The sequence below is a fragment of the Chiloscyllium plagiosum genome, unplaced genomic scaffold (genome assembly GCF_037043375.1).
Source record: "Chiloscyllium plagiosum isolate Xiang-an unplaced genomic scaffold, Cpla_swu_hap1 HiC_scaffold_5, whole genome shotgun sequence".
NCBI lineage: Eukaryota > Metazoa > Chordata > Chondrichthyes > Orectolobiformes > Hemiscylliidae > Chiloscyllium > Chiloscyllium plagiosum.
This window is the reverse complement of record NW_028270143.1, coordinates 67184801-67205995: the sequence shown is the minus strand read 5'-3', so window position 1 is coordinate 67205995 and position 21195 is coordinate 67184801. Positions and strand designations below refer to the sequence as shown.

Sequence of the window (21195 nt, the reverse complement as noted above, 5' to 3'; positions counted from 1 at the left end):
GGGAAAATCTGAAGGACAAAGCAACTTAGGAGTCCTACATCAGGATTCTCTTAAGGTTAACATGCAGGTTAGTTAGCAGTTAGGAGGCCAAATACATTGTTAGCATTCATTTCAAGAGGGTGAGGCTGCATTTAGATTATTGTAAACAGTTTTGGTTCTCATATCTAAGGAAGGATGTGCTGGCATTGGAGGGGTCCACAAGAGTTCTCCCAGGGATGAAAGACTTATCATATGAGGAAAGGATGAGGACTCTGGGTCTGTACTCAGTGGTATTTAGAAGGATGAAGGGGGATCTTGCTGAAACTTGCAGAAAACTGAGCATCCTAGATAGAGTGGACATGGAGAAGATGTTTTCCCTATTAAGAGACACTATTACCTGAGCTCACAGCTTCGGAGTGAAGGGGCTACCCTTTAGAACTGCGGTGAGGAGAATTTCTTCAGCCATAGGGAGATGAATCTATGGATGTCATTGCCACAGAAGGCTGCGGATGCCAAGCTGTTTTTGTGTTTAAGACAGAGATAGTTGGGTTTTTGATTAGTAAGGGGGTCAAGGGTTACGGGGAGAAGGCAGGCAATTGGTTTGAGAAATATATCAGCCATGATTGAATGGAAGAGCAGACTGGATGGGCTGAATGGCCTAATTTGCCTTAACTTATGACCTAACCATAAAACCTTAACATTCAGCACACTAGGAACCAACTGTTGAATTTTCCCATTTTCATTACAGTGATATCTGTGAAAGTGCAGAGAAAATGGCTGATTGTCTTTTCCTGCCAGTTTCAATGGCAAGAAACCTTCTGAGTGAAAACTGTAGTCCATCTGCTTAACTAACTGGGCTAACAAGTTATTTGATTGCTGTGGATCCAAAGAGAACTTTGTCCATTGTTTATCTTAGTGCTGGCCATCAAGGTCCTTCCAAACATTTACCAAGCAAAAAGATTACATTCCAAGTGAATGTGCTGAGTTTCCCCGCTGCATGCTTTGAGCATCGTAAATCTTTGATCAATTAACTAGAACACAGAACACGGAACACAGTACAGCACAGGAATAAGTCTTTCAGCCCACCATGTCTGTGCTGATGTTGCCATTCTAAACTAATCCCATCTGCCTGTACATGGTTTGTATCCTTCCACTCTCTGCCTATTCATCTGATGTATAAATGCCTCTTAAATGTTGCTTTCATGATTGTCATTAAATTCCAAAATCTTACTTTATTATCCATGTGAAAGTGTTCTATAACCTAATTTGTTATCTTTCAGGGACAGGGTGGTGAGCTATACATTAGGACGAAGGCTGCCAACAGACCATGTGAGTGGCCAGCTGCAGTTCCGATTTGAGATAACCTCTTCAATCCATCAAGGTTAGTGTTTGATTATTGACAATTGAACCAAAATCTAAAAGATGGGAGAAAATAATTTAGGGCGGCACGGTGGCACAGTGGTTAGCACTGCTGCCTCACAGCGCCAGGGACCTGTGTTCAATTCCTGCCTCGGGTGACTGTCTGTGTGGAGTTTGTACATTCTCCCCCTGTCTGCGTGGGTTTCCCCCGGGTACTTTGGTTTCCTCCCACAGTCCAAAGATGTGCAGGTTAGGTGAATTGGCCATGCTAAAGTGCCCGTAGTGTTAGGTGTAGAGGAATGGGTCTGGGTGGGTTGCTCTTCGGAGAGTCGGTGTGGACTTGTTGGGCCGAAGGGCCTGTTTCCACACTGTAAGTAATCTTAATTCAATTCAGCATTAGTTATGAAAGCAGAAAAAATTTTGTTGACGTATTTGGAAAAGCGAAGAATTGGGGAATATTATTGATACATTGCTGCTTCATATGCCCATCACTTTATCTTTCGTTCTTGAAACTGATTGCATTAATCTGCAGTGTGTGTTTTCAGGGATCAAGAATCAGCTAAGATCAGTGAAATGGGTAGAATCCATGATCGAGATGATAATACAAAGTGGTGGAACAAACATTAATGGTCTAGTCCTATTCTGTACTTTATTTCTGCTTCCTTACTTTCACAAAATAGAAAACTAAATCCAGTATCTGCTAACTGCTACTAAATGTTTCTAACTGTCTTTAAAATGTTCCACACAACAGCTTGTTACTAAGTGAACTAGTAACAGCAAGTGACAAAGATTAGCATTTAGCTGTTTCTCAGAGTTCATGACCTAATGATTGAAGTATTGATTTCCAACGTTATAGGACCAGATGGAGAAATAACAAATGTTCATGGATTTCTATGGTTCCTGTTCTGAACTGTGTGGGCAATATTCTTTGCCGAGCGAAAATGGTCAGTGATCTCAAAGATATGTGTCTGAGTAAATGATTTTTGTGGATTAGGAAGTACTTATGCAGAAGCCTTTGTCATGATAGAGACATAACTATAGTTAAGTTAGTTATAGTTAAAATATAGTACGTTCAGTTTAAAGAGTTGGAAAGAGGTTGCTGGGAAAGAATTCCATATGTTGAAATGAGCTGGGACATCCAAACACATTGAACGAAGGAATAAACATATCCAGTGGAATATGAAGTGATTAGCTCAGTGCCCAATTCATGATACCTTTTTCCAAAAAACGTGACAATAAATTCAATTCAATTCAATTCAGTTCAATTCAATTCAAAAGATCTGCAGGTGCAGTTCAAACAGAAATTGTTTGAAAAACTCAGTAGCTGTGTCAGCATTTGTGAAGAGAAATTGAGTTAATATTTTGGGTCCAGTGACCCTTCTTCAGAACTGGTTATCTCTGAAACTCCTTAACTCACAAAACATTATTCCGTATTTTTCAACAGTCTCTTTGGGAATTTAGAATAGTGGGAATGGAGGTTATGGCAGTTGAATATTCCTCCTGCAGAATGGAGGTTATGGCAGTTGAATATTCCTCCTGCAGAATGTGGGAGGTAAGGGTCACCACTAGTGTCCCTGCCGACTACATCTGTGGGAAGTGCATCCAGCTCCAGCTCCACGAAAACCATGTTACGGAACTGGAGCTGGAGCTGGATGAACTTCGGATCATTCAGGAGGCAGAAGGGGTTATTGAGAGGAGTTACAGGGTGGTAGTCACTCCTCAGGTACAAGAAAAAGGCAGATGGGTTACAGTCAGGGGACAGAAAGGGAACTGACAGGCGGTGCAGGGATCCCCTGTGGCCATTCCCCTCAACAATAAGTATACCGTTTTGGATACTGTTGGGGGGGGGGGGGGACTTACCAGGGGAAAGCAATGGGGCACAGGGCTCTGGCACAGAGTCTGTCCCTGCTGCTCAGAAGGGAAGGGGGAAGATGAGCAGAGCAGTAGTCATTGGGGACTCCATAGTTAGGGGAACAGATAGGATGATGTGGGGATGAGAGACACTCGCGGTTGGTGTGTTGCCTCCCAGGTGCCAGGGTTCATGATGTCTCTTATCATGTTTTTGGGAACCGTAAGGGGGAGAGGGATCAGCCCCACGTCGTGGTCCAACGACATAGGTAGGAAGAGAGATGGGGATTTAAGGCAGAAATTCAGGGAGCCAAGATGGAAGCTTAGAGCTAGGATGAACAGAGTTGTTGTCTCTGGTTTGTTGCTCATGCCACATGCTAGTGAGGCGAGCAATAGGGAGAGAGAGGAGTTGAACACGTGGCTACAGGATGGTGCAGGAGGGAGGGTTTTGAATTCTTGGATAATTAGGGCTCTTTCTGGGGTAGCTGGGACCTCTACAAGCAGGATGGTCTTCATCTGAACCAGAGGGGTACCAATATCCTCTGGGGGGGGGGGGGGGGGGATTTCGCTAAGACTATTGGGGTGGGTTTAAACTAATCCAGCAGGGGATGGGGACCAATATTGTAGTTCGAGTATAGAAAAGGTTGAGACTAGGGAGGTCCGAAATCAAGTTTCAGGGACGCAAGATGGCACCGGCAAGCAAGAAGTTGGTTTGAACTGTGTCTACTTCAACACCAGGAGCATCCGGAATAAAGTGGGTGAACTTGCAGCATGGGTTGGTACCTGGGACTTCGATGTTGTGGCCATTTTGGAGACATGGATAGAGCAGGGACAGGAATGGTTGTTGCAGGTTCCAGGATTTCGATGCTTCAGTAAGATCAGAAAAGATGGTAAAAGAGGGGGAGGTGTGGCATTGTTGGTCAAGGACAGTATTACAGTTGCAGAAAGGATGTTTGGGGACTCGTCAACTGAGGTAGTATGGGCTAAGGTTAGAAACAGGAAAGGAGAGGTCACCCTGTTTGGAGTTTTCTATAGGCCTCCGAATAGTTCCAGAGATGTAGAGGAAAGGATAGCAAAGATGATTCTTGATAGCAGTGAGAGAGACAGGGTAGTTGTCATGGGGGACTTCCACTTTCCTAATATTGACTGGGAACACTATAGTTGGGTCAGTTTTTGTCCAGTGTGTGCAGGAGGGCTTCCTGACACAGTATGTAGACAGGCCAACAAGGGGCGAAGCCACATTAGATTTGGTACTGGGTAATGAGCCTGGCCAGGTGTTAGACTTGCAAGTAGGTGAGCACTTTGGTGATAGTGATCACAATTCTGTTATGTTTATTTTAGTGATAGAAAGGGATAGGTGTACACCACTGGGCAAGAGTTACAGCTGGGGGAAAGGCAATTACAATGCGATTAGGAAAGATTTAGGAAGCATAGGATGGTGAAGGAAACTGCAGGGGATGGGCACATTGGAAATGTGGAGCTTATTCAAGGAAAGGCTCCTGTGTGTCCTCGATAAGTATGTACCAGTCAGGCAGGGAGGAAGCTGTAGAGCGTGGGAGCCGTGGTTTACGAGGGAAGTGGAATCTCTGGTCAAGAGGAAGAAGAAGGTTTATGTTGGGGTGAGATGTGAAGGCTCCGTTAGGGCGCTTGAGGGTTACAAGGTAGCCAGGAAAGACCTAAAGAGAGAGCTCAGAAAAGCCAGGAGGAGACATGAGAAGTTGTTGGCGGATAGCATCAGGGTAAACCCTAAGGCTTTCTATAGGTATTTAAGGAATAAAAGAATGACGAGAGTAAGATTAGGGCCAATCAAAGATAGTAGTGGGAAGTTGTGTGTCGAGTCAGAGTAGATAGGGGAAGCATTAAATGAATATTTTTTGACAGTATTCACTCTAGAAAACGACAATGTTGTCAAGGAGAATACTGAGATACAGGCTTAGATGGGATTGAGGTTCACAGGGAAGAGGTATTAGAAATCCTGCACAGTGTGAAAATGGATAAGTCCCCTGGGCCGAATGGGATTTATCCTAGGATCCTCTGGGAAGCCATGTAAGGGATAGCAAATGTGGTTCCCCTGTTCAAGAAGGGGAGTAGAGACAACCCTGGTAATTATAGACCAGTGAGCCTTACTTCAGTTGTTGCTAAAGTGTTGGAAAAGGTTATAAGAAATAGGATTTATAATCATCTCGAAAAGAATAATTTGATTAGGGATAGTCAGCACGGTTTTGTGAATGATAGGTCGTGCCTCACAAACCTTATTGAGTTCTTTGAGAAGGTGACCAAACAGGTAGATGAGAGTAAACTGGTTGATGTGGTGTATATGGATTTCAGCAAGGCATTCGATAAGGTTCCCCTCAGTAGGCTATTGTACAAAATGCAGAGGAATGGGATTGTGGGAGATATAGCAGTTTGGATCAGTAATTGGCTTGCTGAAAGAAGACAGAGGGTGGTGTTTGAGAAATGTTCATCCTGGAGTCCAGTTACTAGTGGTGTACTGCAAGGGTCGGTTTTGGGTCCACTGCTGTTTGTCATTTTTATAAACGACCTGGTTGAGGGTGTAGAAGGGTGGGTTAGTAAATTTTCAGATGACACTAAGGTTGATGGAGTTGTTGATAGTGACGAAGGATGTTGTAGGTTACAGAGAGACATAGATAAGCTGCAGAGCTGGGCTGAAAGGTGGCAAATGAAGTTTAATGCGGACAAGTGTGAGGTGATTCACTTTAGTCGGAGTAACTGGAATGCAAAGTATTGGGCTAATGGTAAGATTCTTGGTAGTGTAGATGAGCAGAGAGATCTTGGTGTCCAGGTACACAGATCCTTGAAAGTTGCCACCCAGGTTGACAGGGTTGTTAAGAAGGTATACAGTGTTTTAGCTTTTATGAATAGAGGGATCGAGTTCTGGAACCATGAGGTTATGCTGCACTGTACAAAACTCTGGTGCGCCCACACTTGGAGTACTGTGTACAGTTCTGGTCACCGCATTATAAGAAGGATGTGGAAGCTTTGGAAAGGGTGCAGAGGAGATTTACTAGGATATTTCCTGGTATGGAGGGAAGGTCTTACAAGGAAAGGCTGAGGGACTTGAGGCTGTTTTCGTTGGAGAGAAGAAGGTTGAGAGGTGACTTAATAGAGACATATAAGATAATCAGAGGGTTAGATAGGGTGGACAGGGAGAGCCTTTTTCCAAATATGGTGACGGTGGGCACGAGGAGGCATAGCTTTAAATTGAGGGGTGATAGATATAGGACAGATGTTAGAGGTAGTTTCTTTACTCAGAGAGTAGTAAGGTTATGGAATGCTTTGCCTGCAATGGTAGTAGATTCGCCAACTTTAAGTACATTTAAGTTGTCATTGGACAAGCATATGGACGTACATGGAATAGTGTAGGTTAGATGGGCTTCAGATTGGTATGACAGGTCGGCGCAACATCGAGGGCCGAAGGGCCTGTACTGCACTGTAATGTTCTATGTTCTATTAACTCTATTTTCTTTCCACAGATACTGTCAGACCCACTGAGTGTATTCAGTAATTTCTGTTGATAATAAATTTAGCAGTTCTGTTCCTTCAGGCCCCACAAAAATGTTTTCGCAAAATATCCAGAGCCTTTTCCTGAGTGGCCACTATGTCCTATGCCCTTGTACCAGAAAATCATAAAAAAGTGTGCAACCATTGTTTAGAAAGTGATGTCTCAGGCTGGCCTGGATGCAATGAGTTGATTGAGATTTTCAACTACTGATGACCTGTTTGTCAGACAGATAATATATGACTTGCAGATGAAAGTCACTATTAGGATTAACCTTTCCTTTTTTATGGATACTTAGTGACCTGTTGTGTATTTCCAGCACTTGTTGTGTTTTAATAAGATATGCCACTACAGTATATAAGTTTGTTATGGAGATGCATCCATTTGCTCATTTTTCTATCTTTTGTAGATGATGATGATGTTTCCGTCAGTAATGACACAGTACCAGTTGAACAGCAGGAGAATCAATTGGTGGGGGACTTAACAAAGCAGGTTTGCTTTGAGTCTCAGACTGCTGCTTCAACAAACCTGGCTGTAGAAGAAGCTGAGCAATTGAATGGAAGTAAAAGTAAGGTGAATGGCAAAGATTTAAAGAATCAAGACAACAGTATGAAGAATGTGAATTCACCAGTCAGTGAATTAGAGCAAGCCATTGAAAATGCGAATGGAGTCGATGAGCCTGACAAAGAGAATCTTTTCCCAGCAGATACTTTGGACCTTGTGGAGCCCACATCCAAAGTATCTCCGCCTACCTTTACTGATTTGTCCCATCATCAAGCTGACTCTGTTTTAGATGTTGGTTGTGAGACAGAAACAGTGGAAGGTAACACTGTCACTCAAGGAGAAGATGCGTGTTCTGGCCAGTCAGTCCTTGATGTTGAAACTGCTGCTGAAGATGTCGATCCCACTGAAGGAAATGAGACTGGTGTTGTTAACAATGAAGCTTCACCTGAGCAGGAAGACAGCACATTGATATTGAGGAGAACAGTCCGGAGGAAGATTAGACCATTCTCACTGCCAGTATCTGAACTGGAATCGGTGCTAGCTTCAGCTTGTGGTTCAGGTGAACCAGAAACCCCTCGGACACACTACATCACTCTGCACCGTCTGCTCCATAGCTTGCCTTCTGCTCAGCTTGATGGTGGGGATGAACAGGAAGAGATCAACAACAAATTTGCATCCTTGCCACCACTGGCAAAAGATCCTGAGGATAAAAATGCACCTAATGAAACAGATACAACTGAATCTGAAATAATTTGTGCCACAAGTGAGCCGAACCATGTTGGGCGAAGGATGTTGCCCCGTAGTGCATCAGTTGAACATCTTTCTGAGTTAGATCAGATACTGGAGAAAAATCAACAGAGAAATCAAAGCGAGACAGAAACAATTGCTACACGGCAGGTCAATAATGAGTGGGACATGTGTAATACACCATGTTGTAGAGCGTCCTGTTACAGCACCTCTTGTTACAGCACCTCCTGTTATAGCACTTCCTGCCAAAGCACTTCCTGCTATGAAGGTACAAATCACTTCTCCTCAAGCCATACAAGGTTCTCCTCAATTGACAGTGCACGGTTGTCTGAAAGTACAGTTTTCTCTTCACAAGAAGAGGAGGAGGATGAGAACAGTGCGTTTGAGTCTGTGCCAGGTTCAGGACATAGTCCTGAGTACTATGAGAGGGAACAAGCAGACAGCGTCATTCATTGGCCAAGGGAGCCTGGAGCCCAAGCATTGGAAAGGACAACAGGAAATGAAAGTCCAGCTGCAGGACAGGGAGACAACATTGAAGGTTAGAGTCAGATATGCAATATACATACACTGAATAATAATCCGTATTCCCAAACCATTTTTAGGTTATGTTAACCACTTAAGGAGTGGTTTATACTTATGTGTAATTGAACAAAAATATATTTCTTTTCTCAGTCATTTCCACTTCGCCTTATCAGTAATGCAGGTTTTAAAAAAAATTTCTTAAGGTGTAAAGGCTATGTTTAATATGTTGTGGAATAAATAACCTGTAACTCAGTTACTGAATCGTTAGAAGTACAACTGCTGGTTGTTGTTGGTCAATGGCCGGTCGCTACAAAAAACCCTAAAATAAAGTGATTTTTTTTTTACTAGTGCACAGGGTAAAAGTCGCAGGAATAGTGAAATAAAAGCTGACACCAGTGACATTAGTTCCAAGAGGCCCCTGTGACCTCCCCAAAGACCACCTCAGCTCAATATAATCCATAGTTCTCAAGTTTGGCACTCTTATGTTAGAACGGCAAATGCCATTAAACAGCGATTTTTTTAAAGAAACTATTTGCATCATTTTAACCCCTGTAGAAGAGGAAAGTTGTTCTTTTATGAAGGAGTCCAGAAACAGATAACAACAAAGTGCAATTCCTACACTGTTGAAATACATCAGGCAACCAATAAGGCAGTCCTAGCTTAGAGCTGTCAAGCTACTGTACCTTAAATACATCATCTACTTAAATGTATCATCTTTTTTTGGTGAGTAGCGATGGTGCACTGTAATAGCCACTGGGTAAAGTAATTATGGTTTCAGTATTCATTGAAGAATGCTGGTTGCTTCTGGAATATCAACAGTTAAAATCTGAGTGAACAGAAAAATGCTGCAGACTGGGGATGAGTCAAGGAACAAAAAAAAATATTTTTTAAGATTAAGATTTCTCCTTCAACATCCATTCCAAGCAGGTATTGTACAACTGGAGCATAGCTCAGGCTCACTGACACAACATATTGGGGTGTTTCAATTGCCCTTTGTGTTGAGTGACAACATTTTCCATCTCTGGTTTCTGAGGTTGTCAGTGATTTTACGTGTAATCATTTGAAATAATTAAATCCAATTCGGATACACTGAGGGACCACCCCTTTCAAACTCGCAATCTGTCAACAAATTAATTCTAGCACTTTGGTGCTCTAAAAATTAGACCTCATCCACAGACAGTGCAGGTCAGAGTATGTGCTATCTTTAATCTGCACACACTTTTCTTTGAATGTATTGTGATATAGCCATCAATTATATGGTGCACCACATCCTATGACCCAAGAATGCATATCTTGTCCTATATATACATTAACATTGTTAAAAAAGCACATCTGTGTTCCATTCATAGTGTGTTGGTGATTGAGTTATATAGATGGATTCTTGATAAACCGGAGGATCAACATTTCTGGGGGGCAATGTGGAGAAATTAGATCAGCCTTGTTATTATTGAATGGGATGGGGCAGGCTCAAGAGACCATGTGACCAACTTTCGCTCCTAACTTGGATATTCATATGAATCTACTCATTACAGAGCTTCATATTCTTCAGTACATTGTTATGTACATGAACAAGCATGTGCTTTGAAATATTGGGAGATACTTGATCCCAACAAAACCTTTTTAAAATCGATCAGTTATCATAACTAAGAGGTTGACAACATAGTTCCTGTGCAGGTGCACTTGTGAGAATCCAGGTTGGCTTCATCTAAGGTTGCTCAATTACATATTTTGTTGGTATTCTCACTGTATAGACAATGAGTTTGAACTGAATAGAGGCAAACAGTCTTGCTGTGAATCACAAAGCACTCAGGTATCAGAAAGTTATCTTATTCCCCCTTCTAAAATGTTTCCTATATCGGAAACAAAACATAGCACATTTTGATGATTGTAATCCATGTGCCCTGTTTTGGGTAATGCATGAGTTGCCACATGTCTTGCTTGTGTTTGAGCATTGATACCACTTGGGTGATGGGCTTGAAAGAAACAAATGCAATCTTCACGCTGGAGTGCAGATTGAGTGTGGCTTGGATGCTGAAAATCTGATTTATAGCATGGTAGAATTGGAGTCTGTTTGGCCCATTATATCTTTGTCAGCTCTCTACAAGAGCAATTTAATTAGTCCCAAATCCCCTTGCTCAATCGCTATTGCCTTGCAAGTCTTTTTTCCTTCAGGCAATTGTTCAATTCTGTTTTCAAAGCCTGACTGAATCTAACTCCACCACATTCTCAGGTAGTTCATTCCAGACTCTCACCATTTGCTTTTCCTCAGGTTGTCATTGCTTTACCATCACTTTATATTCATGGTTTTCAATCCTATGACAAATGAGAATAGGTTTACTCTTCTCAACCCTTTATGGTTGTGAGCACTTTTCTCAGATCTCTTCTAATGTTCCCTTCTCTAAGGAGAACAGCCCCAGCTTCTTCAATCTATCCATATAATAAAAACATTTCATGACTTGACCTATTCTTATCAATATATTCTGACTCTTACTAAAGCTTTCACATCCTTCCAAACATGTGGTCCTCAAAGTTGGACACACAACTCCAGTTGACACCAGAAGTTTATGCATGTTGATCATAACTTCCTTGTTTTTGAATACCTAGGCCCTGATTATTGCTCCAAAGTCAGGAATGTAGAGGCCGAATATTTCCCCTCCACAAACCTGGCCTGGCAGAAAGAGTCTCAGAAGGTCATATTTTGTTTCTGTACAGCAGGGCTCCTTGGAGGTGGGCCAGATAAACACTGAACAAGAATAGAGGCTGCTGACTGCTAATGTGAACTGAATATAATGCTGACCTCTGTGTATCGGCAGTGTACTGCAGTTCAACTAAAAAAAGAAACAAAAAGAACCACTAACCCCTCACACTCCTTTCCGCACCACAGCTGCTACATGCACCGTCTATGTCACACCTATGTTCCCTCATACCTCTTATGTCAGCCAAAGCCTCTCTACCCACTGCTATGGCCCCTCATACCCCTTATACATATAATTCTTAATTAATGCCTTATATCTGTCTTCATAAAAGAGTGGAACAATGCAAATACTGTAATTAAGGAGGAAAAATGTGACCTATTGATGTGATAATCATGGGGGGAGAAATATTAGTGGGATTCAAATAGTTTTTGGTAGTCGTAAACTTAAATATTTATTTTTAAAAAATACATATTTTGTCAAAGCTTTTTATCTTACATTCATCAGGACAATTCACAAAAAGAAATATTCAATAGAAAAGCCAACATTTATACTGTGTAAGAGAAGATAGCTGCTCATTGATTGACCAGTGGACTCTATTTTTGAAAAGTGTTTCCTTGGAGAATGCAGCAATTAATGATGATTGATTGTTACATTTTTTAATGCAAAGGACTATGTTCTTTGGTGGCAGAAACAACATGTACACATACTGTGTTGTTTCAAAGTAACAAAATAGGTGATAGTCATTTGCTGGTCTTTTCTCAAGCACTGTCCTGATCAATCAGAGTCAACTTGTCTTCATTAAGATTTAAACAAAGCCTGGAAGTTCTGTGTCAATCATCACTAGATGATGCATTCTCCATGGCAAAGCTTCTACCAATCACAGTCCACTTGCCAACCAATCAGCACTCTCCTCTCCTGCAATAATGAACCAATCACAGTCCACTTGCCAACCAATCAGCACTCTCCTCTCATGCATTCTTATGAATCGACCTGATCAATGCAAAACAAAATACATTGACAAATGTGTACTTTTTTCAACAATTAATGGGGCTAGCATCTTTGAAAGTGGATAGATTACAAGCCCAGATGACATGTAATTTAACTTGGTCAAGAAACCAGGGAAGAAAAATGGAAGGCATAATCATAATTTCTAATCCAGATTGTATACAGATGTGTTGTCAGACAATTGGAGGAGTGTTAAGGTTTTATGTTTGTTTAAAAAGGGAGCAAGAGATAGCCTGAATAATTACAAGCCAGTTAGTCTAATTTCAATATTGAGTAAGTTATTCAAAACCATTCTGAGAGACAGGATAAACTGACACTAACACAGAGTAATCAAGGATAGTTAGAATTGTTTAGTTAAAGGGAGACAGTGACTGATGAACTTGATTGTATTTTTTGAATATGTAACAAGGAGCATTGATGACAGTAATGGAGTTGATGTGGTCTACATCAAGGCTTATGATAACATTCCACATGGTAGACTGGTTATAAAAAAAATAAAAGCCCATTTATTGGAGCCAGGAGAATGGAGGTAAATTAATACAAAATGAGCTCAGTAGCAGGGCAAATAGGGTCTTGTTGACACGTTAGACACAAAAGCAGCATTCAAGAAGCAGCTGAATGAATGCATGAATAGGAAGGCTTTAGAGGGATGCAGATCCTGTAAGTGAAGACAGTTTTAGTATGAAAGGGTAAAATGTGTCAGTGCAGGCTTGGAGGGCTGAAGGGTCTGTTCTTGTGCTACACTGTTCTTTGTTTTTTTTTATTTTGTTGTAACTGGAAGATTGTTTATAGGAGGGTTCAGCAGGATTCAATACTAGGTCCCTGCTTTTTGTGCTACACGTTAATGATTTGGACAAAGCAATTTGCAGGTGATACAAAAATTAGCCATGTAGTTAACAATGGGAACAATAGCTATAGACTACAGGACGGTATCAATGGATTGGTTGGGTAAACAGAGAAGTAACAAATGGAATTCAATCTACAACACATTTGGGGAGATCAAACAAAACAAAGGAATACAGTATAAATGGGACTGTACTGATTGGTGCAGAGCAAATAAGGGACCAAGTGAATGAGCAAATGTGTGTCTACTGATCCCTAAAGGTAACAGATGGAAAAAAGTGGTTAAAAAGGCACATGGAATCCTTTCCTTCATTAGTATAGTATAGAATATAGGAGCAGATAGGTTTTCTGGAACAGTGTAAGTCAATTCCTAGACCACAACTTGAGTGCTGTGTGCAGTTCTGGTCACTTCATTACAGAAATGATGTAATTGTACTAGAGCCAGCGCTAAGGCAGAGGTTATGAGAATGCTGTCTGAACTACAAAAAGCTAGTTATGAGGAAAGATTAGGATAAGTTAGGATTGTTTTTCTTGGAGCAGAAGAGGTTGAGTGGATTGAGAAGGACTTAAAGTCTATTTGCCTTATCAGAGGGGCCAATGACTAGGAGGCATACATTTAAAGGGATTGGAAGAAAGATTGAAAGGAGATGAAGAAAAGTTAGTTTAACCCCAGAGGGTGGTAGGGATCTGGAACACTCTGCTTGAAAAGGTAGTACTGTCACAAACCATAGACTCAGTTAACATATTTCTGGATGTGCACCTCAAGTGTTGCAACCTGCAGAGCTATGGTCCAAATGCTAGGAAGTGGGATTAGGGAAAGTGGCTTGTTTTGTTTAGTGAGCACAGACACAAAGGGCCAAGTGTTCTTTCTCTGTGCTATAAACGTTCTATGATTCTAGCACCCTGAGTCCCTGTACCTTCCAACTTTGATAGCCCCTATGCCAAATCATGTCAGCTGTCAATTACCCTTTGCCAACCATTTTTCATGCATCTCACTAGTATCCAATATAGACAAATCTCAGGTACTGTGCTGGCATGAAATAAGTTTTTGATGAAGTCACTACTTTTAAAAATATTCTTATTGATTAAAAAACATTGAGATTATTTCAACTTATCCTTTATGAAAACAAATACATTTAACTTCTTTTGAGAATTTTGACATTTCTTTGACAGCTTTGACAGTTTCAGTAGGTGTTTACATTCTGCAGACCCATTAATGCCTATGTTTTGCAATCTCAAAGGACACCTAACATCCTCCAGACCTTCTCCCTCCCAGGCAAATGTGTCCTGGCACCACATATCCAGGTACTTCATATTTCCAAGTGAGTACCTATGGTTATGCAAATAAATTCAGTGGAACTCTGAGCTGCTGTGCTCTGTGCGCTCAAGGTTCCAGACAATGAGGATATCAAAGTCAGATTTAAATAGAAAAAGCACAAGACTTCCAATACATGGGGACTCCCAGCATTTTCACCACAATAGAGACATTCACTCTTAAAGAAAAATGTGAACAAATGACTTTATTTACAAAACTCCAGGATTATCCCTTCTTAATTGCTTCCACAACCGTAGGTTACAACCATCTTTAATGATTTATGCTCATTCATCCTGAAGCATCTTTTGTTTTACAGTTCTTTTAGAGTTGTATCCTTTAGTTCGTATTGCTTTTACTCATTCTTTTGTAATCTATAACCATCTTCCTTGTAGTTTACAATGTTCCCAAGCTTGGCGTATCTCTGTTGTAAACTATGGTAATGCCAAAGATGTCTAGATTTATCTAGATTTATGAAAGAGCATTAATAAGGCATTGATAAATATAAGGAACCCTGGTCCACAAAGGACATAGCTTTCTTAGAGTCATAGAGTCATCATCGCTCCAACTTGTCCATGCTGACCAGATGTCCTAACCTAATCTATTCCCATTTGCTAGCACTTCATCCATATCCCTCCAAACCCTTCCTATTCATATACCCATCCAGATGCCTTTTAAATGCTGTAATTGTACCAGCCTCCACCACCTCCTCTGCTCACTCATTCCATACACACACCACCCTCTGTGTGAAAAAGTTGCCCCTTAGGTCTCTTTTATCTTTCCCCTCTAACCCTAAACCTATGATCTCTAGTTCTGGACTCCCCCACACCAGGGAAAAGACCTTGTCTGTTTATTCCATCCATGCCCCTCATGATTTTATAAACCTCAATACTATCACCCCTCAGCCTCCAACACTCCAAGGAAAACAGCTCCAGCCTATCCAGCCTCTCCCTAAACTCAAATCCTCCAATCCTGGCAACATCTTTTCTGAACTATTTCAAATTTCACAACATCCTTCCAATAGAAACGAAACCAGAATTGCACACAATATTCCAAAAGTGGCCTAGCCAATGTCCTGTACAGCTACAACATAACCTCCCAACGCCTATACTCAACACTCTGACCAATAAAGGAAAGCATACCAAACACATTCTTCATTATCCTGTCTACCTACAACTCTACTTTCAAGAAACTATGAACCGGCACTCCAAGGTCTCTTTGTTTGGCAACACTCCCCAGGACCTTACCATTAATTGTATAAGTCCTGCTCTGATTTGCTTTTCCAAAATGTAGTACCTCACATTTATCTAAATTAAACTCCATTTGCCACTCCTCAGCCCATTGGCCCATCTGATAAAGATCCCATTTTACTCTGAGGTAACTGTCTTCACTGTCCATTACATTTCCAGTTTGGTGACATCTGCAAACTTATTAACTATACTTCTCTGTTCACATCCAAATCATTTATATAAATGACAAAAAGCAGTGAACCCAGCACACACTCTTGTGGCACAGCACTAGTCTCAGGCCTCCAGTCTGAAAAACAACCCTCCACTACCACCATCTGGCACCTTTGAGCTAGTTCTCTCTCCAAATGGCTAGCTCTCCCTGTATTCCATGAAATTTAACCTTGCTAACCAGTCTCCCATGAGGAACCTTGTCGAACGCCTTACTGAAGTCCATATAGATCACATCGACCACTCTGCCCTCATCAATCCTCTTTGTTACTGTTTCAAAAACCTCAATCAAGTTCATGAGACATGATTTCCCACGCACAAAGCCATGGTTGACTATCCCTAATTAGTCCTTGCCTTTCCAAATACATGTACATCCTGTCCCTCAGGATTCCCTCCAACAACTTGCCCACTACCGATGTCAGGCTCACTGGTCTATAGCTCCCTGGCTTTTCCTTACCTTCTTCATAACAGGGAGACAATTACAGCTCGAGGGTAACACTTCACAGCACAGGGTAAGGTTAGGAGTCAGAACATAAACTACCACAGACAGTGCAGGGATTGAACCTGAACTGTTGGCTTTATTCTGCATTGTATTTTTGTCATGTAGACAACTGAGATAAAAGAGCCCCTGTCCAGGCAAATTGACTATTGAATAAAATCAGAGAATGTGAAAACAGTTAAGTCTTTTATTTAAATATTAGGAAGAAATAATACTGCGATGGAATTGTTGTTTCCAGCAACTAAATGATTTGAATATTCTTCCTGTTCATCCTTAGCTGGGGTTGCAACTTCATCCCTGAAACTTTCTACAAATATTCCACATTGTGTCTCATCTGAAATGCATGATACGAAGAAAGGCCTCTACCACTACGGTTACATCTCAAAACTTACATGTAACATAACACATTAAATCATTTGTTTTTCACACCTCGATGTGACCCGTTAACAAGCGTATTTTCAGGCAGAGTTAAGGCCTCCTTACTTCTGTTTTTAACCTTTCTACAAGTTTCCCTTTGTTCAGCATTTAATGATGATCTCAAAACAAAGATTTTTTAACAAGTCCTTTGTCTTATATTATTCCAATACAATAATGACATTCAAATGCAAGAGGAATAAAACTGTAGTCTTGCATAGTTAATAACTATAACTTAGCAAAGCTGTAATACTGAAAAATATTAAAATAAGGGGATTATATTGATAGTTCAATAAATACCAGAAGTTCTTGAATACACGTGACTGCATTAAAGAAGAAATAAATGAGAATGCTATTAATGACTTGATGCTTCTTCCTTTTGCTTGTAACGATACTAGCTGCCAAGCAATTTGTAAACCCTAGAGCAGTTTATTTTGAAGAACAGTAATTCCAACCAAAACCTGGTTTTGGTTAGTTTCATTAATCCTTTCAAACTAAGTTCCTCTTAAATCTGCCTAATTCAATATTTCTGATATGAAATATTGGCTGATCCATTGGAGAGAGAGACAGAAAGTGCAGTCCTAGCAAACAGCTCATAGGACAGTCAGAGTAACCCCTCTGATATAGATACCAGTCAGCATGATTAGTGTAGTGAAATTCAACCTAACATTGCATTACATTTTCCATAAATCAAATTTAACTTACTCCTTGTCTTATTAATGTTGAAGTGGCAATTGGGATTAAATTTAACAGAGGTTACAGAAGCTTGAAAATAGGAACACAAGAACTCAGAGCAGGAGTAGGCATTTCAGCTCCTCAAGCCTGCTCTGCCATTTGATATGATCATGGCTGATCTCATCTCAGCCTCAACTCCACACTTCTGCTCACTCTGCAAAACCCTTCAACCTGTTACAAATTAAAAGTCTGTCTATCTCCTCCTTAAATTTACTTAAACTTAAATGTCCTGGCATGCACCGTACTCTGAGGTAGTGAATTCCACAGATTCAGGACCATTTGAGAGAAGTAATTTTTCCCCCATTTCTGTTTTAAATCTACTACTTTTTATCGTAAAATAATGTCCTCTCATTACAGATTGCCCATGTGAGGAAACATTCTTTCTATGTCTACTTTCTAAATCCTTTTTAGAATGTTATATACCTCAAGTAGATATCCTGTAATTCCTCTGAACTCCAAGCAATATAGGGCTAAACTGCTCAATTTCACCTCATAAGACAAACTCTCCATTATTGGAATCAATCTAGTGAATCTTCTCTGAGCTGCGTCAAATGCAACTATATACATCCTCAAGTAAGGGGCCAAAATTGTGCATGGTACTCTTGGTGCAGTTTCACAAATGTCTTGTACAATTGCATCATCACTTTGCTACTTTTATATTCTATTCCTTTCCCGATAAATGCCAAAATTCCATTTGTTTTCCTTATTACTTTCTGTACTTGTATTCTAGTTTTCTGAATCAACGTCCCAACTGTGAGATAGATCAATAATTGGCCCAAGGTCTAGCTGGGAGACAGTGTACAGCTAAATGATATAGCCTTCAGGAATTTAGATCCAGGCTACATAGAACAGTATCTATTCCCTGGCTCTCCTGTCCCTAATTACAACTACATTTGTCTTGTCTCTTTTTTTTCCCCATCTTGAATGGCTCTCTATACCACAGTGCTATGGTCAGTTTGCTCATCCTCCCTACAGCCCCCACTCTCCATCCACACAGGCAGCAAGAATCTAAATCTATTCAACAAGCTCAAGGGCTGAGCATCCTTCAGTGCTACCTCCTGGATCTCTTTTCCTGTCTCACTCATAGTCATACTCTCCTGTCCTTGACCACTGACCCAATCCAAGGGGTGTGACTGCCTCCTGAAACTTAGCAGCCAAGTAAGTCTTCCCCTCCCTGATGTGTGCCAGTGTTTGAAGCTCAGATACCCGCTCATCAACTCTGAACTAGAGTTCCTCAAGAAACCAAGACTTGGTACAGATGCGGTCACTATGTATAACAATGAGGTCCACCAGCTCGCATATTGAGCATTTACATCATAGCCTGGCTCATCATCTCTATTTTAATTACTTAGCCCTTCATTTGCTTTTTAGTTTATAATCTGTAAATATTTATCTTTTATAGTTTTAATTTGAAAGTAAACCTAAAACAGATTGTCAAATTTGCTGAGGGTGGCACAATGGCTCTGTGGTTAGCACTGCTGCCTCACCAGCGTGAGGGACCTGGATTTAATTCTAGCCTTGGGCAACTGTCTGTGTGGAGTTTGCACATTCTCCCTGTGTGTGCATGTGTTTCCTTCAGGTGCTACGGTTTCCTCCCACAATCCAAAAGATGTGCTGGTCAGGTGAATTGGCCATGATAAATTGTTCATAGTATTAGGTGCATTAGTCAGGGGTAAATATAGGATAGGGGAATGGGTTTGGGTGGGTTACAGTTCGGAGGGTCGGTGTGGACTTGTTGGGCCAAAGGGTCTGTTTCCATACTTTAAGAAATCTAATCTACCAATGGTTTTCCTGTGATATCACCCGTTGTTTTGTGCTGCGTCTGGATCCTGGGCTTCAATTTATCCTGTGAAAAAAATTGATAAATTTATATAAATAAAATGTGTGCCAAACTATGACCAGTGATATTCTACAAAGTTCTACACTAGAGTTTAACTTTTCTCTGAATACAGTGATGAAAAGTGTTAACATAAATGTATAATTTCCCTAAATTAAGAAGCACAGGAAATTGGGCACAGAGAAATAGGAAAGCTACAATAGGATCTACACATACTAAGTGAGCTGACTAAACAGCGGTAGGCAGAGTCAGTCTGGTGGAGTGTGAGATCATTGATTTTGAATCTGAGAAATACACGATGGTGTGAGTCTAAGAGGGGAGGACAAGCAAACAGATAAATTCCTGGAATCATAGAGCACAGAATAAGCCACTCATCCTGACAACTCTGTGCCAACTAACTATTTGAAATAGATTTCCTATTTAGTGCAACACCAAACATTTTCCTCAAAAGATTGCCGTATTGCTGCTTTTCAAATAAATATTCAATTGTCCCTTGAAAATTCCAATGGAATCCGATTCCGCTATGTTTTCAGGCAATATGTTCTAAATCCATCATGGGGAACCTAAAGCTCTGATCAATTTCATTCCTAAACTTAGACCATGTCTGCATTACCTAAAGTATATTGGTTTAATATACAAAGCGGCAACCAGGGGCTTAGCATTCTATTCTATGATTATGTAATAATGTTCTCTTGTACTTTTTCCCAGCGTTCATTTTAGACTAATTAACCTGTACTTGTCATGTTTATCCCAATTAAGGGTATTAGTTTGTTTGGAGTCTTGTTCAGTTTGTGATCGTCCAGCCTTCTGAGACATCTCCAATGTCTAAGGAAGATTGAAGGATTGTGAATACAGCTTTCTGATATTTCCTTTCTAATTTCCCTCATTAACCATGGCTGCATCCCATCTGGGCCGGGTAACTTGTTAACTTTAACTAATCTTGAAATTGTATAGATAAATCACTTAGAACTTGGGTCATAGGTACCAAGATATAACATTTGATTTCACTGGCCTTTCACTCTGAGAGCTGTATTTAATTTCATTTCAGGTTCTTAGAGTGTAAGCTTGCTGAAAAGTAATTTGCATAGTGTCAATCCGATTCCAGAGTACAAACTGTTGCAAGTTTGGAATAAATTGCCCATGTTGATGGCCCCAGTGTGAAAAATGCTGCAAAAGCAGGCACTTTTAAAAGAGTGAAGTTGAGACACGCTAGCAAAATTAAAGGGAGCTTCACTTTGCATGTGGATGTGTTATACCTAATCTGGGGGAACCTGATAGTGATACTCACTGTTCAAAACAAGTAGCACACAGCAGCACAAACAGCCCTTACCTTGTAGTAGGTATCAGCTTTTGGCCAATGGTAGGATTCTTGCCTCAGAGTTAGAAAGTTGTGAATTTAAACACATAATCATAAACTGGCAGTGCTGTGCTCTTCCAATTGCTACTTTCTGGATGAGACATTAAACAAAGGCCTGTCAGACTGATATAACATATCCAATCCATTTAAAGAGGTTCCTGTGAAGACCTGGGCAACATTTATCCCGAAAGCAGATGACCCAGTCATTAACACATTGTTGACTGTTGGAACGTGTTGTGCTCAAATTGGGGGCTACATTTCCAAAATTAGAATGATTACACTTCAAGAAAGTTTTAATCCACTGTAAGTCGCTGGGACATTCTGAACTCAAAAGTCCTATATAAATGCAAGTTTTTATTTCCTTATTAATTATGGCAAATCCTAAAAATAACTATTCTTTCAAAATAACTTGTATATCCCATATTTCTGAACACTGTAAAGGTCTTATATTTAGATGGTTGTCACATTAACTGAACTTGCTATTGTTCAGGTAAATAACAAATTTCATCTGACAATATTATCTTCCTGTAGAACGACTAAGCAGATAAGTTACATATTGTC

The 21195-nt window shown here is 40.6% G+C and overlaps 1 protein-coding gene across 11 annotated transcripts in view; it reads left to right on the top strand.

Moving 5' to 3' along the window:
• Positions 1–21195, top strand: part of LOC122549923 (E3 ubiquitin-protein ligase HECW1-like) — a 464685-nt gene that overhangs the window by 232155 nt on the left and 211335 nt on the right. For all 11 annotated transcript variants that reach the window (XM_043690154.2, XM_043690156.2, XM_043690157.2 and 8 more), the window contains 2 exons: positions 1260–1360; positions 7116–8495. In XM_043690154.2, coding sequence (XP_043546089.2) covers positions 1260–1360; positions 7116–8495 — 1481 coding nt within the window. The remainder of the gene's footprint in view (positions 1–1259; positions 1361–7115; positions 8496–21195) is intronic.